Genomic DNA, 15,046 nt, shown 5'->3' on the forward strand with positions numbered 1-15,046 from the left:
CGTGGTGTGATGGCATCATCATTTCACAAAATGTTCGGATTGGCCGTACACACAAAAATGCAAGGGTGTCGGTTTCAGATTTATCCATTCTGGGACCGGGTTTCAAAAAATAGCGGTTCCAGTGTCCCAAAACGCCAGATCCGTCTGGACGAAACGCCAATACGATACAAAATTTGTACGTATGCAGCTAAATGCGCCTCTGTGTGGACAGGGCCTGAGACTCTTCCAATTTTTTTTCTATCAGGCTTCTGGTTCTACCCCCATCAAATAGATTGTGTGATTCAGATTATTTTTTCTCCTTTCATATTTGCATTGGCATAGCATCAGGTGGCACACAGAAAGCTGGCCATGCACAAAACAGCCCGCCGTAAATCACGCTGTACTCAGGAATTTGCGGTGACAGCAGCAAGGCCTCTGGGAAAGAACTGGCCAGATTTGGAACAGATGGATTTGCATAATTACCTCTCCAGCTCTCTTCTGGAGAGCAGGTTTTCGGTTTACACTCACCTTTTGCCTTAGATTCTAATTCTATCGTACTCTGTTCACCCCCTCATTTGAAACAAAGAACAGTACGCTGTTGTTGTTGACAAAACTCGCCTGGAGCAAGTGTGCAGGGAGGATGTTTTGTTATTTATGGTTGTGATTTTCACTTGCTCAATTTCTGTTCAATGTGTATTGGCAGGTGCGAGTAATTTGTATTTGCGATATGTATCCTTGTGCATGCTCTAGAGAGGAATGAGTAAAAGGCAGATGTTTACATTATTAATGTAATAATAATAATGATTTATTTATGAAGGTTAGACCTCACATACCCAATTCAGATTATTTTTTTCTACATACGTGTACTTTGATTTGATCATTTATTGATTGCCTAGAGCCAACGGTGCTGAACACACCGAAAAACTAAGCCAACCAACGCTCAAAAACGGCCGGCCATTACCCGTCCCGATCTTGTAGAGGTACTTGATTGTGATTATTACATACAGTATATCATGTTAATTGATGTTTAATTTTTATTAGGCTATATCATTTATGTGAGTGCGTTTGTTCGTATTGCCTTTGAGATTGGAGCAGACTTGATTTAAGAACTGCCTCTCCTTTACATCTTTAAAGGCCCATGAAGCACTAAACTACATGTTTGAGATGATTGATTAACAGGTGTGTATTTGTTGCACATTATAAAAGATAATGTTAGCATCATTTAATTAATTGCAGGAGAAAACTGGTTAATTTTGAGCTTTTGAGCTATTTTCATCTTCTGGGTTTAAAATCTTCCTTGTGCCACATTATAGTACATCAGTGACTCATCAGTGTCCATTATTATTATTTAGACTGCATGTTCTTATCCTATGAGAGACTCTTAATTTTTGTGTTGCTTTCCCATAACAGACACTTCAAACTGTGAGGTCATCATGAATGGTAGAGATTCGTTGAATTTCAAGTGTCAAGTGTTTGTTTTCGTTTTGTAAGAGTTTCTGCATGGCATCTTTAGAGCTTGATGTAACCGATCAAATGGCATATAAATGCTGAAAAAACTTTTTAAAAGTGCTACATTCATATATTATTGATGCAGAGTGTAAAAGCAAACGGCTGTGCATTTATTTATAGGGTGCATTTGTGTAATTTACTATGAGCTTACAAATCTAGATTAATATATTTGTTAATTTTGATCTGTGCAGTGGTGAATTGCAGCACATATTTGTGGGGGACCTTTGATGCTTCTAACTTAGTGACCGCCAAAAAAAAAAAAACTGATTCAGAATGCATTGTATTGTCTCTCTCCCCTTTTTCCTCTCAACTCCGCAGCTTAACACGGCAATTTTTTTGTTTTTGTAACATTTTTCAAAACTGTGGTGAGAACTACTGTGCTAAAATAGGGGGGTTCATGACCCTTTAAACAAACATTTTCACTTGCATGTACTCTGCTATAAATATTGGACATGAACTGTATTTTGATAAGATATCTCTCCACTTTTCAACTAAAAAGACTTGAGGGTCTAAAGCCCGGGACACACCAAGCCGATGTAAAAAAAACTCAAGGTGACGAGAGTATGTCAGCCTCCGGTCAGTTGCGTCTCAGCCAAAAAGGTGTCCTTGAACACACCAAAAATACTAAAGGCAACTATCGGCACAAAAAAGCAGACCAACGCTCAAAAACGGCCTGACATTGGCCGACCGTCGACTTGGTGTGTCCCGGCCTTAACAGCTTCACTGTGTATTAACAATGTTGTAATGGATATGAATGTAAAACTGTGTCTCTGTGTATTGAGAATCAATGTTATAGGTTTGATACTGATGTCTCATTTCTTCTTCTTTTAGCTGTCTGGGGAACCTACACAAATATGAGGTAATTGTGATATATTTTTTTGTTCTTGTATTTGCAAGGTCAGTCTGCTGCTAAACAATTTAGCTCTTCTGTAAATGTTGGCAAAAACTAGTAGATGTCAGACATACCAGTTGTTCTGCACAGACGCACTTCCTGCATACTTGCGTGTCGATGGGGTGCCTTTATTACAGAATCCAAAAAAATATGTATCTTTTTTCTGGTGCAGCTAGAGTGTCTTGCTTTTGTCTGTCAATTCCTTCGACATGATTTTGTGTGATAGGTACACGCTGTGTCGTCTTTTTTCTATTTTGTAATGGCTGGCAACAAGTGCCAAGGTGCAATAGAACCACCTACTATATGTCACCCAGACAACATCAGTGTCAACCAGACTGATGTTGGATTATTTATGATATTATCATATGTGTTGTATAAACACGATATAAATGCATTTTTTTGTCTTTCTTTTTAAAATATCATGGTTATCTTCAATACTGGTATATTGCGACACCATGGATTCAGACCAATTATATTTTTAATGCAACATCCACTTTCCACATTCAAATAATTTCAAGAAAAATAAAATGAAATTTCTTTTCTTTCTTCTTATCTTCATATGTTGATATATATATATATATATATATATATACACAGGTATATGTTGAGTATATTGTTGGTGACTGGTGTTTGAAACTGTGTCACTTTCCGTGGGCATCGATACTGAGGGGCCCTTGTCTTTAAGTATTGCAAAGCCCACGTATCTCAAGCCCCCTGTGAAGGACCACTGCACTGTGCGTTAATCAGAAACGGAGATTAGACCTGTTCACTGGGCCGTGCCTTGAGACCAAAGAGGGAGATTGATTGAAAACAAGCTTTATTATAGATCAACTTCAGGCATGTGGTACTGTTGACTCTGAGCATCTTCATCATGTGTCCAGACTGAGCTAAGGGAGAGTATTGTGTGCTTCAGTAAGCTCTGCTGTGCAAGTGTGAATGTTTGCGTATCTGTGTGGCTGTGATAAAGCCGTCTGTTGTTGTTTCCCACAGGTCTATACAGGAACACGGAGAAATGAAGATTGAACAGAGGATAGATGAGGTTTGTTAGCACAAGCTGTCCATGTTTGTTTTCAAGTTTCAATGTTTTTTGTTTTTTTTTACAGTTGTGTGTTTTTAGTTCAGCTTTTCACAGTTGTGTATGATCACCTACCTCAGTTTTACTGGAAACTATATATAAACCTAACAGCTGATATACACACTTCAAGCTCTCGGGAAACATTGTGCAGCTACCCAAGAGCGCATTAATTAAGATTTTAATTACTCATGCCTTCGATAGCAATTATGTTTCATAGTCAGGGGGCAAGTAACAAGCTGTGGTGATCTTATGCTATGCTGTTATGCTTTGCTTGGAACCCCCAAAATACCGTTTCTCTGCTTGTGATGCTTTCCTGACTACATGTGACGCTTCCCAGCCTTTGTTATTTGAAAAGAGTGCACAACTTTTAGAATTTGAACAGATTTTAAATTATCATCATACACTTCCTAACTTTGTACGTGGTTACAGAGAAAAACTCGGCATCATACACTAAACGACTGAAGATCACACACTACTAGACTTTTAAGTTGTTCTGGACACAGCAAACTCCAAACACAAGAACATGCACCTCTTTGCTAGGAGACAAATGAAAATAATATGTTTTCTAAAATTTTCTCAAAATGTTTTACGTCATCCGAGTCTTTACCCATTACACTATGCAGTTTCTCTTTTAGCCAATCAGCACACTTTTAGCCAATCAGCAGTAATGGGCGTATACACTTGTGATGGAGGAGGAGAGAGAGCTCGGTGCAGAAGACAGACATTAGCAGAAATACAAAAGAGGAAAAGTCCAGGGAAATATAGCTAACTTTAAGAGATATGACCTGCATTAATATCGGATAAGTTTCCAGCGCTGGAGAGACTTTAAGAAGCGTAAAGGCCTGAAAACAAACATTAAGGTTGCTTTATTTATTATCTATATGAGAGTAACTTTGGTTTTGCTGTGTTTCACTGAACTATGATATATTATCTTTTTTTTAAATTAGGGATGTGACGGTGAAGATATATTCCCACCGTTTAATCGAAGTATGACAACACCGGTAATACCAGTATCACTGGCGGGGACTTTTAAATCACTAATTTGAAAGCGAAACTAAAATGTGCACGTCTGCTCGGGCATTCATAATGGTGCGGAGCAGAGCGAGCGTTTTCAATTAATTCCTACCATAGAAATGAACTGAAAATGCTTGCTCTGTTCTGCTCACTCCACGCCCGTGGACACACACTGTTATGAATGCCTGTGCGCATTTTAGTTTCGCTTTTAAATTAGCGCCAATTTTGGGGCGGATTGCTTGAATGGTGAGTTCATTAGCCTATTGTTCTTAATGAAAAAACACAACAACAAAACAGTACAATGACAAATTTGCTTAAATGGGCGATTTTATATTTTGCTTTGACACCCAATATTCCGCCATCTTGTTTATCAGCTCAATCTCGTGATAAATGAAATCGATACTCGGTTACTAACGTAACCTCGGTTCTCTCTAGAGAGGGAACGAGTATTGCGTAAGTTTAGCTTACGCTACGGGAAAGATTCATCTTCTCGAGATACTGAAGCCAAAAAATTATCCTTAATTTGTATTCCTTGTCAACGCAGTGCAGCAGCTAGCAGACCTAGAGCAGGCCATCTTGCGTGCTCATTGGCTGCCCTGCGGGCAACTGCTGCAGCCTACCAGTGAGCCCGGCGTGACGTCACGCCCAATGAAGGGCGCCCGTCTTCATAGCGTCACAGCCCGCCAGAATGGGCGTGGCTTAGCGTATAACACTAGGGGCTGTAGGCTGACTTCCCTGGTTTTCGTCGACTGAGGCGAAGTCGCTCGTGGCGCGAGCACGGCCGGTTACGCAATACTCGTTCCCTCTCTAGAGAGAACCGAGGTTACGTTAGTAACCGAGTATCGTTCTCTTACGAGAGGTTCTCTCGTATTGCGTAAGTTTAGCTTACGCTACGGGAACACTTTGTCAACGCCGTGCGCGCCAAGCATCCACATGAGACCCCGAGATTTCAGGGGAACCCCATAAGTGGAAAAAATAAGGTGGCCAGCCACGCGGGCCATCACTTGTACATAATCACACATAGGGAATACAGAGCAGCGCGCCGGTCTGTATAGGCACATGGCACATACCCTACTTAGTGCAGCTCAACCAGGAGAGCTGAGTCATGTGAGAGTGATCTGAGCAGGAGATCTGGGCAGAATACACCTCTCCTTCAGACTGACAACAGTTTAGCCTGCAAGGCAGGAACTTCTAGGTTATAAAACCTGACAAAGGTAGACGGGGAGCTCCAGCCCGCCGCTAAACATATGTCATGGATAGAAATTCCACTGGACCATGCCCACGAAGAGGCCACGCCTCTCGTGGAATGAGCCCTGATGCCCAGAGGGCATTGCAGACCTTTTGACGCGTAAGCGGCTGCTATAGCGTCTACTATCCATCTGGACAGGCTCTGTTTCGAGGAGGCGAGACCCTTGGTGCGCCCACCAAACGAAACAAAAAGCTGTTCCGAACGCCTGAAGGAGGCGGAGCGCGTAATGTAAAACCTCAGCGCTCTGACAGGGCAGAGGAGATTCACATCACCTTCGCTGTCAGATGCTGGGCGAGCTGACAACGAAATAACTTGCGCTCTGAATGGAGTGCCCATCACTTTAGGGACATAGCCATGTCTAGGTCTGAGGATGACTTTAGAGTCATTCGGTCCGAACTCAAGACAAGACGCGCTGACAGACAGCACATGCAGGTCCCCTACACGTTTTAGTGACGACAGTGCAGTCAGAAAGACGGTTTTCAGTGATAGATATTTCAACCCCACGGTGTCTAGTGGTTCAAATGGAAAAGCTTTCAGGGCCTCGAGGACCAATGAAAGATCCCACATGGGAACCGACGGGGTGCGCGGCGGATTCATCCTTCTAGCTCCTCTAAGGAAGCGGATGGCCAACTCGTGTCTTCCCAATGACTGGCCGTGCGTCGATTCTGCGAACGCTGCCACAGCCGCCACGTATACATTGAGCGTGGATGGGGACCTTCCCTTATCCAACAGCTCTTGTAGGAAGGTGAGCAGATGCGCCACCCCGCATGTCCGCGGTTCCAGATCTCTGTCGGTGCACCATCCAGAGAACACCGACCATTTAGACGCGTAGAGCCTTCTCGTGGAAGGGGCTCTAGACTGCGTGATCGTGTTCATCACTCCTTCTGGCAGGGCAACGAGTACCCGTTGATCAACCATAAATGCAGAGACTAGCGCTCTGGATTGGGATGCCAGATCGTGCCGCGAGCCTGAGAGAGGAGATCTGCCCTCACCGGATTCGGCCACGGAGCTGTATGTGACAGCCCTGCTAGTTCCGGGAAACCAAATCTGATTCTCCCAACGCGGGGCTATGAGGAGCACCGAGTGGCGCGTTTCCCTGATTCTCTTGATCACCTGTGGCAACAGATAGACCGGAGGGAAAGCATATAGCGGGAGGCTGGGCCAAACCTGGGCCAGCGCATCCTCGTCCTTCGAACAGACCGTCGGGCATTGAGCGTTGTCTTTTGACGCAAATAGGTCGACTTCCGCTCTGCCGAATAGGCGCCACAGTTTCTGGACCGTTTGGGGTGCAGGGACCATTCCCCTGGGGGAACATTGTCCCTGGACAGTTTGTCTGGGCCGTCGTTCAAATGGCCAGGCACATGCGCGGCCTCAGCGAGCGCAGGTGCATCGGAGACCAAATAAGGAGGTGTTCCGTCAGATTGCAGAGATTTCTGGATCTGACACCGCCCTGACGGTTTACATATGATACCACAGACATGTTGTCCGAGCGGACAAGAACATGCTGGTCCTGTATGAACGGGAGGAAGCACTTCAGCGCGTTCTCGACCGCTATCATTTCCAGACAGTTTATGTGAAAACCCTTCTCCTGGTCTGACCACTGGCCAAAGGCCGGTCTGCCCTCGAACAGTGCGCCCCAACCCGAGTTGGACGCGTCTGACGAGATGACTTTACGATAAGAGATGGTTCCCATCATTACTCCCTGCTGGTACCAGTCGGCCACTAACCAGGGCTGCAGAGCTGCTATGCAGGCCTGAGTAACTCTGATTTTCTGGCCGCCACGCGGGACACGCGAGCATTCAACCAGCGTTGGAGCGTGCGCATGCGCAGTAGGCCCAGCTGGAGCACCGCTGCAGCTGATGCCATACAGCCCAACATCCTTTGAAATGTTTTCAAAGGGAGAAAGCTGCCCTTCTGGAAAGATGCGGCTAGGTGGCGAACACGGCGTGCGCGCTGTGTCGATAAACGAGCCGTCATGGTCACCGAGTCCAGTGCTATTCCTAAAAGGAAATTGACTGGCTGGGCAGTAATGAGCTCTTGGTCCAGTTGACCGTGAGACCCAAGCTTTCCAGATGACTGAGAAGCACTGTTCTGTGAGATAGCAGTTCTGTCTCTGACTGTGCCAATATCAGCCAATCGTCCAGATAGTTCATTATTCGCAGCCCCTGACTTCTCAGGGGGGCGAGCGCCGCGTCCATGCACTTCGTAAATGTACAGGGTGCCAGGGACAGGCCGAACGGCAGGACGGTGTAATGATATACCTGACCGTCGAAGGCGAATCTCAAAAATTGCCTGTGACGGGGTACTATCTGAATCTGAAAATAGGCATCCTTCAGATCTAGAGAAATAAACCAGTCCCTCGGGGGAACGTGCGTGAGGATTTTCCTGGTCGTAAGCATTTTGAACGGTCTTTTCGCAAGCACTTAGTTCAAATGTCTCAGATCTAGGATAGGTCTGAAGGCTCCGTCCTTCTTGGGTACGAGAAAATATCGGCTGTAAAAGCCTGACTCGCTCAGAGAAGGCGGTACCTTTTCTATAGCCCCTTTGCACAGCAGCTTTGCTATTTCTGCGTGAAGTAGGTGTGCTACTTACGCATTCACAATCGTCGCGGTCCGGGCTTGAAAGCGCGGGGGACGGCGAATGAATTGAAGTGTATAGCCCTGCTTTATTGTGCTAAACACCCATTCTGAAATCCCTGGGATAGTTTCCCACGCAGCTATGTGAGCCGCTATGGGGCGAATGGCCTCCGGGTTCAGACCGCCGCCATTTGCGGGCTTGTGAAACTGAACCGGAGCCGAAAGCGCGGTGCGCGCGCTCTCGGTTCTGGGCAATGGCTGCTCGCTGAAAAGCCGAAACCGGCTGATTTATGTGAGATGTCCCAATCATAAGGGATGGGGAACAGTCTTTTGTCATTTTTTGACGCGCGAGCAGCGCTCCGGGTGGGAAAGCTTCCTGTAAGCGTGAGTGCGTGTGCGCGGGCACGAGACTTACAAGTGTATTTGATGCCCCGATCATAATGGATGGGGAGCGTTTTATTAATGCCCTGCGTTTTGTGATAACACTTAAACGTGCAGGCGGAGCCCGGGGGGAGGTTAGTGTTAGCAAGCGTGAACGCACTCAGGCGGGCACGAGACTTACATTCATAATCTGCTTTCTTTTGTGAAACTGACCGCGCGCGCTCTCGGTTCTGGGCAATGGCTGCTCGCTGAAAACCGAGACCGGCTGATTTGTGTGAGATGTCCCAATCATAAGAGATGGGGAACATTCTTTTTTCACTCTTTGACGCGCGAGCAGCGCTCCGGGTGGAAAAGCTTCCTGTAAGCGTGAGCGCGGGCACTAGACTTACAAGTGTATTTGACGTCCCGATCATAATGGATGGGGAGCGTTTTATTAATGCCTTGAGTTTTGTGATAACGCTTAAACGCGCGGGCGGAGCCCGGGGGGAGGTTTGTGTTAGCAAGCGTGAACGCACTCTGGCGGGCACGAGACTTACATTCATAACCTGCTTTCTTGATCGTGTAACAGAGCGGGCAGATAGTGGGCACAGACTTGTGGACACATTTCTTACATTCAACACTCGAGCGGCTTTTCTGCGCTTCATGAGAGTGTGCTCTGCGAGGTTCGGAGTGCTTATGTGTAGTGGTGAACACTGGGGCGTGGGCACTTTCATTACATGTACAACACCGACGGCATGAGCCGGACCAGACATTTTACTCATTTTGAGATTTTTCTGGGTCGCCGTGAAAACGGCGTTTGTGTGCAGGCGAGAGGGTCAACAGACCGGCTCGTTGGCTGCTAATTGAACCACTGCAGTAGCCTGTTTGAAGGGGACTGACAGGGAATAAACTTAAACACGCACGTCTTTTCGGAGGCGATGTGTCTGTTAGTAAGCGTGAGCGCTCGTGAGCGGGCACGTAACTTACATTCTTAATCTGACATTATACTCACGTGAGATTTCTCTGGGTTGCATTACCGGCTCGTTGGCTGCCAAATACACCACTGCAGTAGCCTTATCTAAGGGGACTGACATGGCTAGACATTTTGACGGCGGCGCGCAAGCCCGTCCGGGTCATGCAGAGAGCTCGAGAGGGCTCGAGAGCCCGCAGGGTCGACAGCGGAAGCGCTTCACAGCCGGAAGTGCGAGGCATCTTAAAAAAGACACTCGCTGCTCTTTTAGAATAGGTTTTATAATAGGTTTTAGCAAGGTAAAGGATACGTCGCCGGATAGCGTAGCTCGCACGGATGGCTGAAGGTGGCGAAGACGGCCGGCTTCCTCAGCGCTCTCCTAAGCTGGCTGTCCGCTGTTCGACGGCGGCGGTGGCTTCTCTCAGATCCAGCGATGCGAAGAGCTCGCTGAAGAGACGAAAATCAGGGAAGTCAGCCTACAGCCCCTAGTGTTATACGCTAAGCCACGCCCATTCTGGCGGGCTGTGACGCTATGAAGGCGCGGGCGGCCTTCATTGGGCGTGACGTCATGCCGGGCTCACTGGTAGGCTGCAGCAGTTGCCCGCAGGGCAGCCAATGAGCACGCGAGATGGCCTGCTCTAGGTCTGCTAGCTGCTGCACTGCGTTGACAAGGAATACAAATTAAGGATAATTTTTTGGCTTCAGTATCTCGAGAAGATGAATCTTTCCCGTAGCGTAAGCTAAACTTACGCAATACGAGAGAACCTCTCGTAAGAGAACTAACTCGTTGCTGATCTGTGCTGCGACTCTCATTTGGCTCACGATTTACTAAGCTGACACATTCAATTCTTAATTGTGTTGTCTGTTCTCTAACTGAACTAAGTTATTTTATTTTTTAAAAATCAACGGTGAGGGGCGGTGGTGTGGTGGGCATGTGACGTAACCGGTGTTGCTTCTGAACACCGGTAACATCGTCAACACCGACTATCGTAGCAAGCCTAGTTTGAATATACTCAAGTGCCTTCTTCGCTTGTTTGTTAATTATTATTATTATTATTATTATTATTATTATAAGCCTGGAACATCTAAGCCTCCACCACCGCCCGTTTCAAGCATCTGCTCCCAAAGTGTGTCTGAAAAGTGAGTTAACCTACTACTAATGTGTGGTTTGTCTTTTGGTTCCCATTTCAGTGATCGCTATAACCCCTTAATCTTGTCAAATTTGTATTATATTAGTTACTTGGACTATCGAGTTATGTAGGGAGCAGTTCATGAAAGCTGTTATTTTGGATGGAAGGGATGAGAAAGGAGTAGAGGAGCTAAATAACAATTGGACATTTGAATTGAATTATCATATGAACACAAATTGCTTTCACTTATTGATGACATCATAGATCAAGACATCAAGATAGGGGTGTGATCCTTTTGGGTAGGGGTTTGTGTTTGTTTTGGAGATTTCAAATATCAACAGCGTTTACCAGAAATCGCTTATTGCACCTTTAAATGCTTGTGCTCTTTAAAGCAGGATGTATTCTGATTGGCTGTCAAAGTTTTTACATTCACCAGCTGGAAAAAAATCGTTCTGAAAGTGATTTCTATGATAGTTGTGGTGTGAACATATTTTAGATTTTTATTTTAGATCTATATCTTTATCATTATAGTTTTCGTCCTTGGTGTAAATGGGCATTTAAAGGTGGAGTGTGTGATTTTTAGCGGCATCTAGTGGTGAGGTTACGAATTTCAACCAACAAAAGTTACGGTGGCTGACAGGAAAATATGTCATTGTCTGAGACAGCAGCGAGTAGCCAGTTCAGCAATGAGGTTTCATTACAAGGATAAATTAAGAAATTATGTTTACTTAATTATTCAGTAAAACTACAACCCCAAATCAGAAAAAGTTGTGACATTTTGTAAAATGCAATAAAATCAAGAATCAAGTTTTTTTTTAACTGACAAAAGTACAAAGAAAAGTTTTCCAATGTTTTCACTGACCAACATAATTGTATTTTGTAAATATGAACAAATTTTAATGGTTGCAACACACCCCAAAACTGTTGGGACAGAGGCATGTTTACCACTGTGTCACATCATCTTTCCTTTTAATTACACTTTTTAATCATTTGGGAGTTGAGGATACTAATTGTTGGAGTTTTGCTAGTGGAATATTTGCCCAATCTTGTCTGATACAAGACAGCCGCTCAACAGTCTGTGGTCATCATTGCCTGATTCTCCTTTTCATGATGGGTCATACATTTTCCATAAGAGACATATCTGGACTGCAGTAAACAGGCAGGCATATCCCTTCTATGGTGCAGAGTGTCTAGAAACCACTCAGTTTTAGCATGTGCAGAATGAGGCCTGACATTGTCTTGCTTCCCAGGAAAGATGTCATCTTGATGGCAGTTTATGTCCTTGTACAATCCAAATATATGCCTCCATGTCAATGGTACCTTCACAATAATGTAAGTTACCCATACCGTTTGCAATGATGCACCTCAATACCAGCACAGATGTTTGCTTTTGCACCTGTCGCTGGTGAAAGTCTGGTTGGTCCCTTTCGTCTTTGGGACTGAGAACCCGATGTCCATTTTCTCCCAAAAACAAGCTGAAACATGGACTCATCTGACCACAACACACATCCCCACTGTCTTCTAGACCATCTGAGATGAGCTCAGGCCCAGAGAACTCGCCGGCATCTCCACATAGAACTGATGTAAAGCTTTCTCCTTGCATAACAGAGATTCAAGTGGCATTTCTTGATGCAGCGTCAGACTGTGTTCAGTGAAAATGGTTTTCCAAATTACTCCTGAGCACATGTGGCTGTATTTGACAGAGAAGCATGATGGTATCTTGTGCAATGCCATCTGAGGGCTCAAAGGTCACGCACATTCAACAGAGGTCTACTGCCTTGCCCTAGACAGACTGAGATTTCTCTGGATTCCCTGAATCTTTTGACAATATTACGTATGGAAGATGATGAAAGGCATAAATGCTTTGCAATCTTGCATTGAGAAATGTGATTTTTTTTAATTGTTTGACAATTCTCAAGATATTTGGCCCATCTTTGCTTAAAAACACTGAGAAGCACTTTTACACCCAAACATGATACCCTCAACTATTACCAATTCACCTGCTCATTGTGGACTGTTTCAAAATAGTTGGATAATCTAATTTGGATAATCTTTTCACTTTTATTTGGTCTCTGTCCTAATTTTTTTGGGGTGTGTTGCAGCCATCAAAATCAAAATTTGTTCATATTTACAAAATACAATTATGTTGGTCAATGAAAACATTGGAAAACGTTTCTTTGTACTTTTGTCGGCTAATAAAAGGTTAAATAGAATGAACAAATCACAGATTCTTGATTTTTTTGCATCTTACAAAATGTTCCAACTTTTTTCTGATTTGGGGTTGTATATGTTATTGCGAATATTATTGTTACTTGTTCATCATTGTGTCAGTGTTTTATTCGCTGAACTAAGCTTGCTTCCTTGCACGGAGAGCAACATAGTAACGAAACGCGTTTGTCCATTTTGGGCTACTGTAGAAACATGTTGCCGCGTTTCAATGTAAGCGAACCCGTGGTGTATGTAGATAGAAACTGCTCATTCTAAGGTAACACAAATATAACGGTTCATTAAGTAAGGTCTTTATACACCACTGAAAACTTTTTTTTCAAGGTTGTGACGAAACGCGCTCTCTAGCGCTGTTTGTTCTCTGTCGGCTACGGTAGAAACATGACAACACAATATGTCGACCTCCATAGAAGGGGGTGCCTGCGGTTCTAGAGATATAAATGTCTCATTCTAAGGTAATAAAAACATAACGGTTCATTATGCAAGGTCTTTATACACCACTGAAAACATAGTTATGGATCTTATAATGCATTTCTGTCAATAGATCCTCAGAAATATTACACAATGCACCTTTAAGCTATTTTGTAAAAACAACATACAGTGGTGGCCATTATTTTTTTAATAAAAGCTTTTTAATTTTCAAAAAGTAATTTTGTCAGATAAAAACATGAACTAAGTTTAGTGTTTTGTTCTTTCCTCATGTTTAATATTTGTTGTTGTTTTTTTTTGCCACTGCTGTATAGACCTTATGTAGCCCCGCCCCTTTTCAGTGCTGCACTCATTGTCTTTTGTCTTCCGGTCTGTATTTTCACAGCGATCTTGCCTATTTATAAATGAACGGCTCGTTTTAAAATCTTCCCGGTATACTGACATTTGTTAAGACATATGCTTTAAACATTACAATCCTCATGATAACTTTTGTTAACTTTACATCAAGTAAATCCACTTTAAAAGCTAATAGAGCCTATTACTCCTGGACAGCAATCCCATAGAAATATACAGAGCGACCGCAAAAACGGAAGTTCAAAGACAATATTCTAAAGATGGCGGCGCCCTGGTTTCTCTGGCGCATAAGTTCTATATAAAAAAAATTTTAAAATAACTGTGCGTAATGTAAAGCCCAAAGAGGCTATTTTTACTCGTGCTTGATTCGATAAAACCTGGAACATTAACCCTGTTATTCCTTTCTTAAGTGTCAAGTTTAAACATCTGTGTATTCCCTACTTGTTTGTAAGAGTCTTTTTAGAGATAATTACTTACTTTTATCAGGATTTTGTAATGCCATTTAGCCTTTTCTATTCATGTCCACAATTATTTTTTGTTTCTTCACACGCATAGCAGCTGCCACAAAAATCACCAACTTCAGATGAAGTAAAAAGCCCTTCCAACCACCTGTCAGTGCTTACAGAATCACTGTTCACTCTCCAATTAGTTTCTGATGGATCAAGTCCAGTCCTCACTGTCATTTTTCTTTTTAAATATCCTGGTTCACTCAACAGGTACCATATGAACAACTCACAATGTGTCAAATGTTAAAAGCAACATTAAAACACCTCCCGTACCGAAGTGCTATTGACGTGAATTATACCTCAAATCAAGCGGCTTGTTGAGGTGAGGTAACCTGTTATGTTTATGAGCGATCAGATGTACCGTTTTCACCTGGTGGATGACAAAACAGGTGAAAATATTGCATTGGCTTAGAGAACCGAACCGTAACTAGCAACCAGAATATCATAGAGACTTGGGCTTGTAAGAAACCACCCAGAACCGTTTGAAAACCACTGTGTAGATTGCTATAGTTTGTCATATTAATTATTTCTATGCAGCATGTTTGCGAAAGTGTTTGAAGCTGGATGGCACCCATTTCATTTGACTAAGTCTGATTTGTTGGCACATACATTCACATTAAAAGTCAGTGCTATAACTGCAATCTCTGTCGTTTCATTATAGATCCCAAATGTCTGCTTATCGCCTGCAGAAGCTCATTAGACACTGCTTTTCTCATATCTGCCTGCCCTTAAGGTTCAAAGTGTGTCAACACCTACCAAGGAATGTTTGTCAGCGTC

The 15,046-nt window shown here is 43.7% G+C and overlaps 1 protein-coding gene across 2 annotated transcripts in view; it reads left to right on the forward strand.

Moving 5' to 3' along the window:
- The window catches only part of uxs1 (UDP-glucuronate decarboxylase 1), a 90,962-nt gene that overhangs the window by 18,026 nt on the left and 57,890 nt on the right, over positions 1-15,046 (forward strand). For both annotated transcript variants that reach the window (XM_077215285.1, XM_077215286.1), the window contains 2 exons: positions 2,320-2,347; positions 3,371-3,419. In XM_077215285.1, coding sequence (XP_077071400.1) covers positions 2,320-2,347; positions 3,371-3,419 — 77 coding nt within the window. The remainder of the gene's footprint in view (positions 1-2,319; positions 2,348-3,370; positions 3,420-15,046) is intronic.

Source organism: Siphateles boraxobius, unplaced genomic scaffold, assembly GCF_051911475.1.
Source record: "Siphateles boraxobius isolate OS27281-9 unplaced genomic scaffold, OSU_SipBor_1 7, whole genome shotgun sequence".
Lineage (NCBI taxonomy): Eukaryota > Metazoa > Chordata > Actinopteri > Cypriniformes > Leuciscidae > Siphateles > Siphateles boraxobius.